The 16,521-nt window shown below is 43.5% G+C and overlaps 2 protein-coding genes across 4 annotated transcripts; one reads left to right on the top strand and one right to left on the bottom strand.

Moving 5' to 3' along the window:
* The first annotated feature begins 184 nt into the window (after positions 1–184).
* On the top strand, positions 185–1,496 carry LOC121578112 (G0/G1 switch protein 2). Its single transcript, XM_041892225.2, has 2 exons — positions 185–406; positions 556–1,496. The coding sequence occupies exon 2, from the start codon at positions 585–587 to the stop codon at positions 933–935; it is 351 nt and encodes a 116-aa protein (XP_041748159.2). The 5' UTR covers positions 185–406; positions 556–584; the 3' UTR covers positions 936–1,496.
* A 4,255-nt stretch (positions 1,497–5,751) lies between these two features.
* On the bottom strand, positions 5,752–16,262 carry LOC121578100 (low-density lipoprotein receptor class A domain-containing protein 2-like). Of its 3 annotated transcripts, none has more exons than XM_041892211.2 (6): positions 15,808–16,262; positions 10,661–10,803; positions 10,046–10,376; positions 9,716–9,874; positions 9,194–9,334; positions 5,752–6,467 (listed from the first exon to the last, which is right to left on the bottom strand). In XM_041892211.2, exons 2-6 carry the CDS (start codon positions 10,757–10,759, stop codon positions 6,166–6,168), a joined length of 1,032 nt encoding a protein of 343 aa, XP_041748145.1. In that variant the 5' UTR covers positions 10,760–10,803; positions 15,808–16,262; the 3' UTR covers positions 5,752–6,165. The 3 variants fall into 3 exon arrangements, with proteins under 3 accessions (XP_041748145.1, XP_041748143.1, XP_041748144.1); XM_041892209.2 differs by lacking the exon at positions 15,808–16,262 and adding an exon at positions 12,591–13,136; XM_041892210.2 differs by lacking the exon at positions 15,808–16,262 and adding an exon at positions 12,591–13,136 and having other exon boundaries at positions 9,194–9,331.
* Between the last annotated feature and the right edge of the window lie 259 nt (positions 16,263–16,521).

The raw sequence follows: 16,521 nt of genomic DNA, 5'->3' as shown, positions 1-16,521 counted from the left end.
CATTATTTACTTTAGGAATGTAGTAAAAGTAAAAGTTGTTAAAAAAATATATAAATAGTAAAGTAAAGTACAGATACCCCCCAAAACTACTAAAGTAGTACTTTAAAGTGTTTTTACTTAAATACTTTACACAACTGCTTACAGAGTGGGTGAGCGACTGTGAGAGGAGGTGTAGCCAATGCACGTAGCTCACTTTCATCTGGACACTTGCTCATTCTGTTTTGGCAGAAGCGAGCTCGTGCTCAATTAATATTCATAAAGCGTCACCGAGTGGGTGTGGATTAAAAGAACCACGTCTTTATAAACGAGAAGCTCCAAATGTGTGCTCATGCGACACAAAACAAACTCGCTCCTGGAAGGTTTCATAAAATCCCCTGAAAAGGACAAGATCAATTACTTGAATAAAGTAAGTAGCCTACCATTGCTTGTGATTGTCCTGCTTTTTTCTCACATTGTTGTGACATGAAAAGTGCCTAGGCCTATTTGTTACAATTTACAACTGCATGCGTAAAAGGTGACACCTGTGACTATAAAACTCTCTCATTCTATCTCCAGTCAAATTCAGACCACATAATCCAACCGAAATGGAGACCATGCACGAAATCATCCCCTTCGCCAAGGAGATGCTGGCTCAAAAGCCTAGCCGCCGCATGCTGAAGGTGTACATGGTGGGCACCGTGGTGGCCTTCTTGGGCATGGTTCTGGGCCTGGTGGAAACCGTCTGCCAGTCCTTCGCCTCCGAAGAGCCGCTGGACGCAGAGCTCGGTCAGTTGATGGCTCGGGAGCAGAGGGCACTGGAGACTGAGGAGAGAAGGAAACAGGAGGAGGTGGCAACAGTTTCGGCCGCGGAGCAGATCACCATACCCAGGAAGCTGCAACAGGCGACGGGAGCGCATAGAAGCGCAGGTGCAGCCAACCGACTGCACGCCTCGTGAAAAGCATCACCGGGCTAGCGCCAAAACGCTGTTAGCCTACATAATTATTAAGGACCTGTATAGTCCTAGCCACATCAAATACGGTGCGCTACATACCCATTCGAAAAAGCTCCACAAGAGGAATCCCACTGGGCACAGACGTGAATTCAACGTCTATTCCACGTTGGTTCCACGACACAACGTTGATTCAACCAGTGTGTGCCCAGTGGGATGAATGGCAACCTTAAACCGTCAACAGAAAAACGGGCTGACTGTCTGTGTTGAGCTGCGCTTTGCAGCGCTGCTTTTGGTAGCCCAAGTTGACGCGCCAGTTGGAAACTCCCAAGCTGAAATTGTGTCCGGGGTCAAAAGAGCCGGCGAAAGAGCAGCTGTTCGACTCTCACTATCCGCTAATGAGAGAGAGGGCATTGACTGCACAGCAGCCGCTCTGCTATCTCATTCTCCACTCCATCCATGGTGCCAAAAGAGTAACATTTTTGTGAGATTTTTAAAAAGTGCTATTTGTCAATGCTGTAAATATATTAATGTTTTTTCTAGTCAATAAATTCATATTTTTATTTACAATGTCTATATATGGTATTTTCTCAGAGTTATACTGGTTATATTCTAATCTATTCTATTATTTATAAGCACCCAAATAAACACATTCACAACCAGTATTGTAAAACCAAAATGAGTAGGCCTATCATAGGTTTATTAGCCTACTTATCAATAGTGGTTACCTTTCCTTTTGAATATTCTTGCATCCTACCAATATCCACTAGAGGGCGCCTTCATACGCAGTAAGCAAAGGGCCCCGAATGTAACCTATAATAAATAGCCCTATTGGGATTCTTCCTTCCTGCTACATCCACCCCTTGAGCAATCATTGAACTAATCTACATAATTCACATTTCCTGTTGCTGCAGGATTATTTTTCTGCTGTAGCACGCACACTGGCTCAAATTAAGATCCTAAATCTGTACCATGAAGGCACAGACACCTTGGCAGAGGACAGTGCGCAGGAAAGGCTACACGGAGAGGCTATGGGTAAACTTTGATTTGTCTTTGTGAGTAAGATGGTAACTTCTGGTGTTGTATGGTTTCTATTAAGACTTGAATGAGCTAAACATGTGCAACATGGCATCCAGGTAAAATCTAGAAATCCAGGATTCAATGGATTTCATTCCATTTGCCACATGAGACATAAAATAATTTTGGTGAAGCAACTAAATCTCACAATATCTGTATACTATGTCTGCCGGGCATCATCGTGTTGGATGAGGTCACCGCTGCCTTCCCCTTACAGTGTAAAGCGCATTGAGACCTTGTGTAAAGTGCTTTATAAATGCATATCCATTATTATTTCCATTGTGTGCAGACAATCATTTTACATTTACATTTTAGTCATTTAGCAGACGCTCTTATCCAGAGCGACTTACAGTTAGTGAATACATATGTTATTTTTTTCATACTGGCCCCCCGTGGGAATCGAACCCACAACCCTGGCGTTGCAAACGCCATCCTCTATCAACTGAGCTACATCCCTACCGGCCATTCCCTCCCCTACCCTGGACGACGCTGGGCCAATTGTGCGCCGCCCATGAGTCTCCCGGTCGCGGCCGGCTGCGACAGAGCCTGGATTCGAACCAGGATCTAGTGGCACAGTTAGCACTGCGATGCAGTGCCTTAGACCACTGCGCCACTCAGGAGATATAATCATCACTCTTATGAGGGGCTGAAGAGTCAAGTCTCCCCTGCAACAGGACGATACAGTATTATGTCATTGGGTTCGGTGTGTTTACCTTTTCCCCCTAAAACCAGAGTCCATTGAGGCCTGGTCTAGTTTAATAGGGTCACAGCGCTGTGGGGGGTGAATCATAGATGACACTTCCTGTGGCTTGGACGACTGAGATACTGAACGAACAATGTGGCACCTTTAGCTCAAAGATAATCACATGAACGTGATTGGGACCAAAAACCAGACCGAGCTGAACAGAGAGAAATATGTCTTCCTCCTATGTAAATGTCTCTAATAGTAGTGTTTGGCTATCACTAGGACAGATACATTACACATTAATAGCTGGAGGTGCCCTGAATCAGGAGAGATATTGTAGAATTGTCCCTGAGCTGCAAAACAGGCTTGTCTTATTCAGAACTAAATAGCCTGATGCAGTTGGGATTAATGTGGGACCAAGAACTGTTATTTTTCTAGACTCTGTAAGTCCCTAGCACAAATTTGCCTGGGAACACTCAAACAATGAATAATCATTTTGAGAAAAAAAAACGACTAATCGAGAAGTCATGTTTCACCAAGGGAACAATAAACCCAGAATCAAAGTCAGGCTGTAGGGTATAGAGAGGTAGGGATTAAACACCATTCAAACAACAGAGGATTCTCTTTGTAGAAGGAGAGGGATTTGCTGAAAGGTTGCCAGCAGTAACAGAGGCAACAGACACAGTTTGAACCTTGTGAGACCTTGCCAAGCTCTTCCCATTGTCAACAAGGCTCTGAGAGGATGAACAACCAACAGGGCAGCAATTATATCCTGCTCCAGATGAATACCCTACCTACCCTCATTTCATAACAGAAACAGAGGGGAGAGATAAAGAGACCAGTCAAAGTTAATGCATTGTCTTATTGTGTCTTATTCTGCCAAATATCAAAGTATTTGTACATTTCATAAAAAAATTATATTTGAAAGGCTACAGTATATAACGTGACAATGTCGAATTAATCTTCAATGTTCTAAGTTTAATATTGTCAAACATATATTTACATACACTCTACAAGGTGTCGAAAGCGTTCCACAGGGATGCTGGCCCATGTTGACTCCAATGCTTCCCACAGTTGTGTCAAGTTGGCTGGATGTCTTTTGGGTGGTGGGCCATTCTTGATACACAAGGGAAACTGTTGAGTGTGAAAAACCCAGCAGCGTTGCAGTTCTTGACACAAACCAGTGCGCCTGGCACCTACTACCATACCCCGTTTAAAGGCACTTTCATCTTCAGTCTTGCCCATTCACCCTCTGAATGGCACACATACACAATCCGTCTCAATTGTCTCAAGGCTTAAAAATAAATCCCTCTTTAACCTGTCTCCTTACCTTCATCTACACTGATTGAAGTGGATTTAACAAGTGACATCAATAAGGGATCATAGCTTTCACCTGGATTCACCTGGTCAGTCTATGTCATGGAGAGAGCAGGTGTTCCTAATGTTTTGTACACTCGGTGTATATCAGGCAGCGGTGATTACGCAAACAATTTCCTAGTTGTCTGTGGATATGAGAAATCAAGTATAAACTTAAACAAAAGTGTGAAAAATAGATAATGATGACATTTCAGACAAACGTACGACAGACTATAAGCACACACAATTTGCTTTTGAATATGGAGATTGTGAATAATACAAAGGTAGTGGTAGAAATCACTTTAGCCTTCTGAATACAAAGAAACATCTATGGGAAATTATGTATTTACACAGTAGTTCTAGAGACACAAATCATTTTGGTCTGTGTGACACAACCAAAGCCCTATGTCTTCTTGTTTGTGGTGTTGAAAACACATGTTTTTTGGTATCATGTCTGAAAGTTAGGGAGACGCCCTAGTGTAGAAAATGATACTAATGCACCTGGTACATTATCATCTCTTCCAGCTTAGTTCATATCCGTTTGTCTTAAGTCTCTAAGAAAGAGAGAGAGTAAGAGTTTGAGAGGTTGGGGGGAACATAGCTTCAATTGTCACTTGGCAACTCAGAAGAGAGAAACTCAGCGTTTAGTCAAGCATGTGTCACCCTTAACAAGCCTCGAGAGCACCTCTCCAAATCACTCAAAAGACAGAGGTGGGGGCACTGTGTAATCTAGTTACACAACAAGCACAGCAGGAAAACCAAGAAAGGTTATGTGTCTACTCAATCTAGGCAGGATGAGTGTACATGGCAGACATGAGCGCCGACATAGTATGTATGGTTGCCCGCAACAAAACAATATCTATTTCAGCAGATCAAGCGAGTCCCTGCTGAGTAACGGGCTTACATGTGTGGGAAAGGAACATTTCAGTGGGAGCAGGTTGAGGGGAGTGAAAAGTTGAGGGGAGTGGAATTTCTCATGCTTTTGTAACTAGGAGTCTTATGCCAAACTTGATAGAATTGAATAGGTGAACCTGGGTTACGTTACATTCAGAAAATAACCTCCTATGTTGGTCCACTAGTGCATTTAAATACAAAACAGTCCGAAGAAGCAACCTGGACTCAGGGGTAGACGTAACATAGTAAATTAAAATCCAGGCCACTCAAATTAGTATGATATGTTACGTTTGGTATACATTTGTGAATGTCCATCATCCATTTCGTATGATATGTTACGAATTACAATTCGTATGATATGTTACAAATTACAACTTGTATAATATGTTACGAATTGCAATTCATACAATATGTTACGAATTTGCAATACGTATGATATGTTAAGAATTACAAGTTGTTTTGGCTAACGTTAGCTAGGTGGCTAATGCTAACGTTAGCTAGGTGGCTAACACTAACGTTAGCTAGGTGGCTAATGTTAGCTAGGGGTTAGGGTTAGGGGTTACGGTTAGGGTTAGGGTTACGAGTTAGGTTAAAGGGTTAAGGTTAGGGTTAGGGGAAGGGTTAGCTAACATGCTAAGTAGTTGCAAAGTAGCTAAAAAATAGTCAGAAGTTGCAAAGTTGCTAATTAGCTAAAATGCTAAAGTTGTCCGTGATGAGATTTGAACACGCAACCTTTGGGTTGCTAGACGTTTACGTTATACACTTACCCATCCACCCCGACAAACCACCCTCCTTTCGTTTTTGCCTTAAGTAACCTTCTGTCTTGTGTAACCATACCAAATGTAACATATCATACTAATTTGAGTGTCCCGGATTTAGCGCCAGTCATTCATTGTTTAAAGCAACAACAAAAAAATAATCATACAGTGACTCAAACATTCAAAAGTGAAGCCTCTCCCCATTTTAAGAACTGTCCAAATGTAGGGAGAAGATAATGACTGTCTCATTTCCACTGAAAATTGAGATCTACACCCTGCAGTACCGCTTCTTCCATGACATTCTTGTAACCCAGCAAAAAGATGAGTCTCGTCTCAGTCCATCAGTCTAGAACATGAAGTCTGGGTCATCATGTCCAGCAGTCCATCTGTCTCACTGTTAGCCATCATGGTGGTTACGCTACATAGCGACAACAGTCCGGCGCTATATAGCTGCCGCATTGCCCCCCTACACAGTGATAGTGGTGGCGTTAGCCGGGGCTGTGGTGAGGGTGGCCAAGGCGGCACAGTTGATTGGGACCTGTCCTTGTGGTGAAACCTTAGCCGGTCGGTGCTCCTTGTTCTGGGCACAGCTTCGGGCACAGAGCTTGCAGGAGGCACAGGCTGAGTTACAGCAGGGTAGGAAGCGGCAGACACTGATCCTCCAGAGGAACCAGCCTGGAGACCAGCAGCACCAACACAGCAGGACCACACCAGCTATCACACCCAGTGCGATGAAGAGCGCCAGCAGGGACAAGTAGGGTGGAGAGTCTGGAGGAGCGTGGAGGGGTGAGAGTAGAGTACAGTTAGCAATGGGGTCTGCGTGCAATTTTTTGGCCAATCCCTAACCTTCCATTCTTAAGCAAAATTCGGGAGAAATTTGTTTTCAAACAGCTAAATAATTTTTTAAGTGGCAACTGTATTTTTGAAAAATTCCAATCGGGTTTTCGGGCCCACCACAGCACAGAGACAGCCTTAGTTAAAGTGGTAAATTATTTTAGAGCCAACACAGATGCCAAACAGCTCTCTGTACTCTTAGATTTGAGTGCTGCATTCGACACTGTTGACCATGATGTCCTTCTGGAAATGGCCTCTCTGGTCCAGTTCTAAATTGGTTTAGGACTTATTTTACCGGTCGAGAATTTTGTCACCCTTGAACATAATGTAACTCAGAGAAAATACATATCACATGTGGCGTTCCACAAGGTTCGATTTTGGGTCCGGTACTGTTCAGTTTATATATGTTACCCCTTGGCAGCGTTATCAGAAAGCACAGCATTGCCTCCCGAGTGGTGCAGCGGTCTAAGGCACTGCATCGCAGTGCTGAGGCGCCATTACAGCCTCGGGTTTGATCCCAGGCTGTGTCACAGCCAGCCGTGACCAGGAGCCCCATGGGGCGGCTCACAATTGGCCCAGCGTCGTCCGGGTTAGGGGAGGGTTTGGCCGGGGGGATTTCTTTGGCTAATGTTCTAGCGACTCCTTGTGGCAGGCCGGGCGCCTGAAAGCTGACTCCGGTCGTCAGTTGGACGGCTTGGTGGGTCATGTTTTGGACGGCTTGGTGGGCCTGAGTCCGTTGGGGAGTTGCAGCGATGAGACAAGATCGTAACTACCAATTGGATATCACGAAAAAGGGGGTAAAAATTAAAACACAGCATTGATTTTCACTGCTACGCATACGATACACAACTTTACATTTCTGTGTCACCAGAGGATTTTAGCTCCAAGGATAAATTATTAGACTGTATTAGTGATTTAAATACTTGGATGGCTCACAACTTTCTCCAGCTAAATCAAGACAAGACCGAGGTACTTATTGTTGGAGCCAAAGCACACATTTTAATTCACAGGCAATAAAGATAAAAAACCTACGTGTTATTTTAGATTCTGAATAAAATTTCAAATCACACATTAGGAATGTGACCAAAATAGCTTTTTACCACCTGAGGAACATTGCCAAGGTGCGGCCGTTTCTCTCTCAGGCTGATACAGAGAGACTCATCCATGCTTTTATTACAAGCAGGATTGACTACTACAATGCTCTCCTGTCTGGTATACCCAAGAAAGCCATTGGTCAACTGCAAAACATACAGAATGCTGCAGCATGGGTACTGATCAAGACCAGACGGAGAGTACACATTACACCGGTTTTAAGGTCTCTGTACTTGCTGCCTGTGAGTCAGAATTAATTGTACAATTTTTTTATTGGTTTTTAAATCAATCCACAATTGTGTACCCCAGTACACGTCAAACATGCTTTTAAGTTATGTACCCAATAGGTCCTTCAGGTTCTCTGGCACTGGCCTTTTAACTATCCCAAAGCCTAGAACCAAGAGGCATGGAGAGGCAGCCTTTAGTTATTATGCCCCCAGCCTCTGGAATAGCCTGCCAGAGAACCTGAGGGGGGCTGAATCTGTGGACATATTTAAAAGAGATCTTAAAACACATATTTTATCTTTTATTTTCTTTAGGGTGCTTTTTAATTGTTCAGTTTGTGTCATTCTTTAGATTTTTATCTTATGTTTGCTGTTTAGTAAATATTTCAGCTTTTATTTTCATTGTTTTTATTAGTTTTTTCCTGTAAAGCACATTGCGTTGCATTCCATGTCTGAAATGTGCTGTATAAATAAAGCTTGATTTTATTTTATTTGAATAGTAAAAACATCAGAATGCTTTGTTGCCAAATCACAGAAAATACTTTTCCTTGTATTCAATGACGATGCAATCATCCCTTAATTTAGGCAGAAAAATATACCTGTTATCACGAATGGCAATTTGCACAGACATTTTTCTCCTGTTAGCCAGTTGAATTGGAATGAATAAAATAATGATTGTGGTCTTGACTGGATATCTGGTGGTTTGCCACAGACAAAAAGGTAATGTGAGGCTAATGGCCAGGCCAGCCTCAGTATCTATTTGCACCATTGTCAATAGAACACCAACATGACTGGGCACTCAAAGGGGTCATCTTCACCCCGATAAGGTTGAAATAAAGACCTATTGGCAGCCCAATTAGTTTTATGCCCCCTGTCATCGATATGCTTTGCATTTGAATTAGGTTCCTGTTACTTTGTGCCCAAATAGAGTTTACAGACACATACTGTACAATACCCCTACACTGATTTATGCTCCCAAAAAGTATCTTACCCAGCAGTTTAGAAATAAGGGATATTTTACAAAAAGCCACTGTGAGATATAGTACAAGTAAAACACTGAGTTTTGGTTGAAATATTTATTCTATTAACCTTTACTTAACCAGGTAAGTCATTGGGAACTAACCTTATGTAGCAGGCGAAAAAGACACCTGAACGGAGTCCCCACCTCCGTTTTCAGGGGAAACGGAAGTTAGGTTGAAAATACTGTATCCCTGGAAACCAGAAACATTCGCTTTCTTCCAATGCTGCTTAGGGTGTTGGGAACTGATCCTTGTATAAAAACAACCCCCTAGTTGGTCAAGAAGAAAACAATAACCTGCATCACCTGTACCAGTTGTCACTCACCTGTCACTGAGTCGTGATTGGGTACGCCGTCCAGAGTGCCACAGTTCCTATAGGTGGACATGGGAAAAGTGGGCGGGTTTAAGACAGGAGGGGTTGGGGTCACTGCTGGGGGAGGGGCTTGGGCTGGAGCCAGCTGACCTGCTGAGGAGAGGACACAGGTGCTATTTACCTTTCCATTAGTAGGTAAGGTGACTGAGAACACATTCCAATTTACAGTAATAATATGGAAAAGAGTTGTACAGGATATAAGAGCAGTAGAATAATACAATTGGATGGTCTAGGGTGGTCTAGCAATCTAAGCTGCTGCCTCTGGTGCACATATACAGCATGGGTTCGAACCCGGCTACTGCCATTTCAGCACACTCTCCTCTATCTTTCCTCTCTTCTTCTGTCCTAACCAATAAACCAAAATATAGTGTATAAACTGTGGAATAGTGTAACAATAGTGAGAATGAGTCTGAAAAGTGCCACATAGAACACCTTTAATGGCTTGTTGAAGAGGTAGCTGCACAGGTGTCTTACCTAAGTGACCTTTGCACCCTGAGGGCAGGTGATCCTCCAGGTCGCTCCCGTCCCCACAGTTATCGATGCCCTTGTCGTCACACACCAGACTCATCGGGATACACTTCCCATTCTGACACAGGAAATAAGGCTCGCCGCTGCATGCTGATTGGTTAAAACCTGAAAACGGATGGAGCAAGGTGGTACATTTGATTGGTTACAAACTGCACAAACTACAGCTAATGAGTTGGCTACGATTGTAATGATGAGTTAGATTTCAACACTGACGTCAGACGATTATAAAACTACAACTAATTAATATGTGGCAAACATCCACGTGTCATGTCTCACCCAGTCTGAAGGAGGTAAAGTCCCCCACAAAGTCCACTCTGGGCTGGGTACCGCGGGTTGCCAGACGCAGGGTCAGGTGATTCCCTGTGGACAGCACCGGGCGGGGTGGGCTCTTCCCACATAGCGGTGGCCCAATAGGAGGTGAGTTCTTGTCCCGCCCGTCATAGAACTGAATGTATGACCCCGCATGACATGGGTCCCCTGGCTCCACCACTGGAGTCGAAGGCTCCAATCGGAGGCCCCGGGGGGACTCAGGGAAGAGGGGGGCGGGACTTTGGGGTGCTAAACGAAGCAGGCTGTAGACGAGGAAGAAGCGGAAGTGGAACTGTACCTTCACAGGGAGAAGAGGAAGGGGGGCATGTTTAGGTGATGGACATTGCAAGGAAGATAATGTGTAAAGTATTGGGATTATCACTCAGTGACCCCTAGCCCCTAACCCTTGGATCTGAAAGGACTGGATAGGTGTGGGAAGTCAAGAAGGAAATATTACCATATTGCATATACTTATCCAGTCCTCTAAGATCTAGGCCTAGGAGTGGATTTGGGATATTGGGCATACATCTGTAGGGAGCACCAAAATGGAGGTGGGGGCTAAGTGCGGTTAGTGGTGGGCACCTTGTCCTTGGGGGAGGCAGCCTGCATAGTGAAGTGGCAGTCTGTTCCCATGGTGACAAAGTAGTACTTCTTGGACTCCTGGTGTGAGTTGACGATCATCCCGTTGCCCCGGATGTTCTGGCCACAGAAGTCCACCACGTTGACTGGAGGAAAACAAACAGATGTACATTTTACATTTACATTTTTAGTCATTTAGCAGACGCTCTTATCCAAAGCGACTTACAGTTAGAGTGCATACATAATTTTTTTATTTTTCATACTGGCCCCCCATGGGAATTGAACCCACAACCCTGGTGTTGCAAACGCCATGCTCTATGTAGAAGTACCATGAAGGAACAAACTACTTGTCTGTGAGGATGTGATGTGTAAACAAACAATCTACTTTCTCTGTTTCTCCACAGTCCCACTGAGTCACTGACCTTTACCGAATGATGAGATTAATAATAAAAACGAAGATAAACTAAAACACAACTGAGTTAGTCTACAGCTGATTGTTGCAGGTGATTAGGAGGAGCAAATAGCCAGAACTGGACCTGAACTGCTGCTCCAGACACCCACTCTGGGCAGTGAGCCAGATAATGGGAATATTTACAACCCCTTCCTGGTTTTATTAGCTCTGTATCCACAGGCGACCACTGGATCGTTCCAAGGAAGGACACTGAGGAGCCACTATTGGTGGGAAACAACCCGTCCCACAATACCCCCCAGGTAAACACGATGCCCGCAAGAGAAGCACTGTCCAAAACATGGACAACAGCAGAACAGTTAGTCCCCAATAAAGGGTTTTACAGTTTAAAAATAAACAGCTCTGGTACTACTGTAGTCCAGTAGGGAAAAGACAACTAAGAAGGCATGGGCAACTCCTGATGACACGCTCCCACGCTCACACACAGTAGTGAGAAATACCTCTGAAAAGGGCTGCTGCCCCAACGGTACATCCATGTATTATCCTAATGTCAATGACAGAAAGCTAACATGTATTTATTTGAGCCTTGAATGAAGCTGGACCTAAAGGATTATATATAATTTATCTTAAATAATTTGGTGAAGGGTTAGGGACAATATTCAATTAAATGCAAGCCTCATAATCTAAAAGTAACTGCATAAATGACAGAAATTCAAATTCTGCATTATTCTGCATTTGTGAAAGGTATAAACACGGAATTAAATATAACTATCGTTATAACTGGTAATGTTCTGTTATTCAAAAAAATTAATCACATCTGTAGAGAATGAGCTGAAATTGCATGGCTCAAGAAAATTATTTTGATAATGCCTAGAAATAGTAAAAGCCACATGAGATATCCAGTTCAAAATATGTTTTTTTTCTGTTCACTCAATAAATCAATAATAAAATAATGTTTATTTCCCAATTATCCGGTGTTGATAATGATAAAAGCATAGAAAAATGTCAAAAGTCTGTAGACTATTTCTGTGGAATACAACATAAAGTGAACAAAAAGTGAACAAAATATTTTAAGGTGGTTGTCAAAAAGCCAGAAATATTCCATGAATTAAAGTGTAATTAAAGATCATTCAACCCCATGTGTAAACTATTATTTCACAAATTAAGAATAGTCACAAATGACCGTTCAGCTGCGGCCCTAACACCTGGCGCCATGGGCATACCCTATATGCATGATTTTCTTATCCATGGGTATGCGCCTGTTTCAATGACAATTTGTTTAAGAAAGCAGAGTTCAAATCAACAGGTATTTGGTCAAGAATATAATATATATGATTAATTACAGTGACGCAAAAAGACACACTGTTTTCGGTGACAAAAGCCCAGTGGCGCAATGAGAGAGCCAGGAGCAACAAATAGGCTAAATTACGTGCACAAGGCAGTGCGTCACGGTAATGGCAACAAGTGGCAAGTGGCTGAAATGGCGACGGAATACATCTTAAAATTGAGCTTCCATCTCCTTACCCGTCTCGATGGCATTGGTCTTGAGTGTCATTATGCTGAGCAGAACATACACTTTTGACAGGCTCTGAAGTTTATTCCCCTTGTTTGCCATCTTGGTAGCCTACTCCCAAGCACAACGGATGTTGTTCCACTCAGGTGCGTACTCAGGCCTGCGTATGCCATGCCCCAAAACTACTCACATGTGTTGCATGCGTTTCTGATTCGGTTTAAAATTATGTTCTTCACTGAAAGCAACCATATTGCAAAAGCACTTTGTGGAGATTCGGTTGTCGGTGTGCCAAGAGAAGCGCGGTCTTCATTTAACGGATGCACAAGGAACATTCCCTTTTAATGTTTCTGACGCCTTTAGGAGTAGTACGCTTTATCATACTGGCTTTTGTTCCTTTGAAGCCCCCTTCTTTGTAGAATCCATCTACGTGTCCTGCGATTTCCATGACAACGGCTGCAAAGCGATGTTTCCAAAGGAAGAGCGGAACTGTGGCCCCTCTATCCGCCCCCATTCACCGACTCTCCAGTAGCGCGCATTAAACGGCACCGACGACCTCATCTGTCTCCCTCTCCCTTTTGAATAACTTCACCTCGGTAGATTCACTGCACTTAAGCAAGAGTTGACTCTGCTATAAAGTACCCTGACCTCTGGGGATGGGAGCACCTGCATAGGCCTATAGTCTCCTTTTTTTTTGTCAGTAGGCCTACAGCCTAATTGCTAAATGAACAAAAATGCTTAGATTTGTTGTGATTTATTATTAATAGCCAACTCATGGCACATTTCATCCATGACCTAACAGTGACACTCAGACCTCTAAAGTCCAGGTCAAGGGTGAGAGGGTGGCTCATAAAAGAGATTCACAAGAGAACCCTGGAGTGGCACTCGCACTCAATTAGGGACACATTTACAGAGAGTGTACTTCTGAGTGCCTTTTATTTTCAGAATAAGAAATAAGAGGCCTGCAATCTATTTTGCTGTCTTTTTCACCACAAAATCAAACATGTCTGGTCAATATCTGCCTTTCAAAGACACAACTACAGGCTACCAGCTATCATGTTGTTGGGCCACTCTGCTTCAAGCCTCAAGTTAGGAAGCAAGAGCATCACCAAAGTTGATGAGGTCTCTGACTAGTTGCATCCCAGAGAGGTCTAGTAGCCTATCCTCACTGAACTGTAGCCTAACATTGGGCAACAACTGGTTGAATCAGCGTTGTTTCCAACTCATTTAAACCTAAACAATAAATGTGATTACATTGAATCAACGTGGAGAACTCATTGGATGTGCAAAAAGTCATCAAAGGAAGGGCATTTCCTTTTTTTTTCACCCAACTTTTAACCTAAATCCAATGACATGGTGACGTTTTTGGTTGATTTTATATTGAATTCACGTTAGTTGACCAATCAACCAAATGTAAACCAAAAGTAGATGTTGAACTGACATATGTGCCCAGTGGATTATCACCGCTTTTATCATACAACTGCTGCATGCTTTTGCAATTGCTGAAACAGTGGAGTCAGGGCCGGATGAAGAAATCATAGGCCCCGGGGCTTGACTAAATGAGGGATACAAAGTATATGTGTTGGTGTTGGGTGCATTTTCCTGGCATGGTTTTGGTCCACTTGTAGAATCTATGCCAAGACGCATTGAAGCTGTACTGGCAGCTCGTGGTGGCCCAACACCCTTTTAAGACACGTTATGTTGGTGTTTCCTTTATTTTGGCAGATACACTACATGACCAAAAGTATGTGGACACCTGCTCGTCAAACATCTCATTCCAATAACATGGGCATTAATATGGAGTTGGTCCCCCCTTTGCTGCTATAACAGCCTCCACTCTTCTGGGAAGGCTTTCCACTAGATGTTGGAACTTGCTTCCATTCAGTCACAAGAACATTAGTGAGGTCAGGCACTGATGTTGGGCGATTAGGCCTGGCTCGCAGTCGGCGTTCAAATTCATCACAAAGGGGTTCAATGGGGTTGAGGTCAGGGCTCTGTGCAGGCCAGGCAAGTTCTTCCACACTGATCTCGACAAACCATTTCTGTATGGACCTCGCTTTGTGCATGGGGGCATTGTCATGCTGAAACAGGAAAGGGCCTTCCACAAACTGTTGCCACAAAGTTGGAAGCACAGAATCGTCTAGAATGTCATTGTATCCTGTAGCGTTAAGATTTCCCTTCACTGGAACTAAGGGGCCTAGCCCGAACCATGAAAAACAGCCCCAGACCATTATTCCTCCTCCACCAAACTTTACAGTTGGCACTATTCATTCAGGCTGGTAGCGTTCTCCTGGCATCCGCCAAAACCAGATTTGTCCGTTGGACTGCCATGGTGAAGTGTGATTCATCACTACAGAGAACTAGTTTCCACTGCTCCAGAGTCCAATGTCGGCGAGCTTTACACCACTCTAGCCGACGCTTGGCATTGCGCATGGTGATCTTAGGCTTGTGTGTTGCTGCTCGGCCATGGAAACCCATTTCATGAAGCTCCCGACCAACAGTTATTGTGCTGATGTTGCTTCCTGAAGCAGTTTGGAACTCAGTAGTGAGTGTTGCAACCGAGGACAGACAATTTTTACGTGCCACGCGCTTTAGCACTCGGCAGTCCCGTATCTGTGAGCTTGTGTGGCCTACCACTTCGCGGCTGAGCCGATGTTGCGCCTAGACATTTCCACTTCACAATAACAGCACTTACAGTTGACTGGGGCAGCTCTAGCAGGGCAGAAATTTTACGGACTGACTTGTTGGAAAGGTGGCATCCTAAGACAGTGCCACATTGAAAGTCACTGAGCTCTTCAGTAAAGCTATTCTACTGCCAATGTTTGTTTATTGAGATTGCATGGCTGTGTTCTCGATTGTATGTAAGCAACGGGTGTGGCTGAAATAGCCGAATCCACTAATTTGAAGGGGTGTCCACATACTTTTGTATATATAAGGTACCTGTATGTGCTTGTGATGAAACTTAATCCACCGTTTTTTTTAAACTATTGATCCTCTTGGCTAATTTATGCTCTCTGGTGTATTTTGAACATTGAGAGCGGGCTCCTGTGGTTGGATTAAAAATTATAATAATAAAAAATATATATTTTATTTGTTTTTTTTGCCTCTTGGGCTCCCTATGGGCTTGGGCCCAGCCCCTGACTCACACAATTGACCAGTCACATGTATTTATTATGCAGTTTATTAAAAATATATATATATATTAATCAGTTACCCACGTGGGCCCCCTACCTCCTCTCCTTCCCCCATCTGAAGATTAGCAGGCAGAAGCAGGCTGTCTACACTCATTGAGAGTGGGCTCCTGAGTCCTCCTGTAGTTGGCGGTTGTTGTTTTATTGCTTCCTCTAGGGCCCCCAATGGGCCTGGGCACAGGGGCTGCAGCCCTGGTAAACCTCAGCATTAATCCAGCCCTGAGTAGAGTAATCTATTTCCACTCCATAATAAATCAATTGGCAGTGTATTTAAAGTTTCAATCTAATGAAATCTATTATCCCTTTGGAAGTTTATTTTCAGTGCGTACCTGTCATTATTTTTGGTGAACATCGGGAAGTGAATCGCATTGGTGAAAGAGCAGTTAATTTGGCTGCCTGATTTGCATTGTAGTGTCTGAACAATTTATGACTTTGCTGACGGTTGCAAATGGTCTTAGAGGATGTTGACTCAGCTTGAGAAAGCATCTGGAGAGTATTTCTATAGGGGCACCCTAAAATAGAGGAAGTCTGTTAGGTGGAGTCCTGGGATTGGTCTGTAGGGGAAAACACCCATATCAGGTTACATAGGATATATATACTATGGTTTGGGACAAAGGAGGGGAGAATAACATATTAGAGATTGGGGCCGGTTATTCTCCAGATGTCTGCAGATGTCTGTAAATTGACGCTGAATTCCTTTGATATAATAAACCTTTATAATCAAAGTACAGTGTCAGCGGATTCCTTGTTCTCA

This window comes from Coregonus clupeaformis, chromosome 12, assembly GCF_020615455.1.
Source record: "Coregonus clupeaformis isolate EN_2021a chromosome 12, ASM2061545v1, whole genome shotgun sequence".
In the NCBI taxonomy this organism is placed as follows: Eukaryota; Metazoa; Chordata; class Actinopteri; order Salmoniformes; family Salmonidae; genus Coregonus; species Coregonus clupeaformis.
Note: the sequence above shows the minus strand (reverse complement) of the source record. Positions and strands in the feature narration are given on the sequence as shown.

Excerpts from the sequence above, each read along its gene's own strand:
- LOC121578100 (XM_041892209.2), bottom strand. The coding sequence starts at position 12,681 with ATGGCAAACAAGGGGAATAAACTTCAGAGCCTGTCAAAAGTGTATGTT. Across the intron at positions 10,377-10,660 it reads CTGCCTCCCCCAAGGACAAG|GTACAGTTCCACTTCCGCTT; the intron begins GTGCCCACCACT and ends CTCCCTGTGAAG. Across the intron at positions 9,875-10,045 it reads CTTTACCTCCTTCAGACTGG|GTTTTAACCAATCAGCATGC; the intron begins GTGAGACATGAC and ends ATCCGTTTTCAG.
- LOC121578112 (XM_041892225.2), top strand. The coding sequence starts at position 585 with ATGGAGACCATGCACGAAATCATCCCCTTCGCCAAGGAGATGCTGGCT.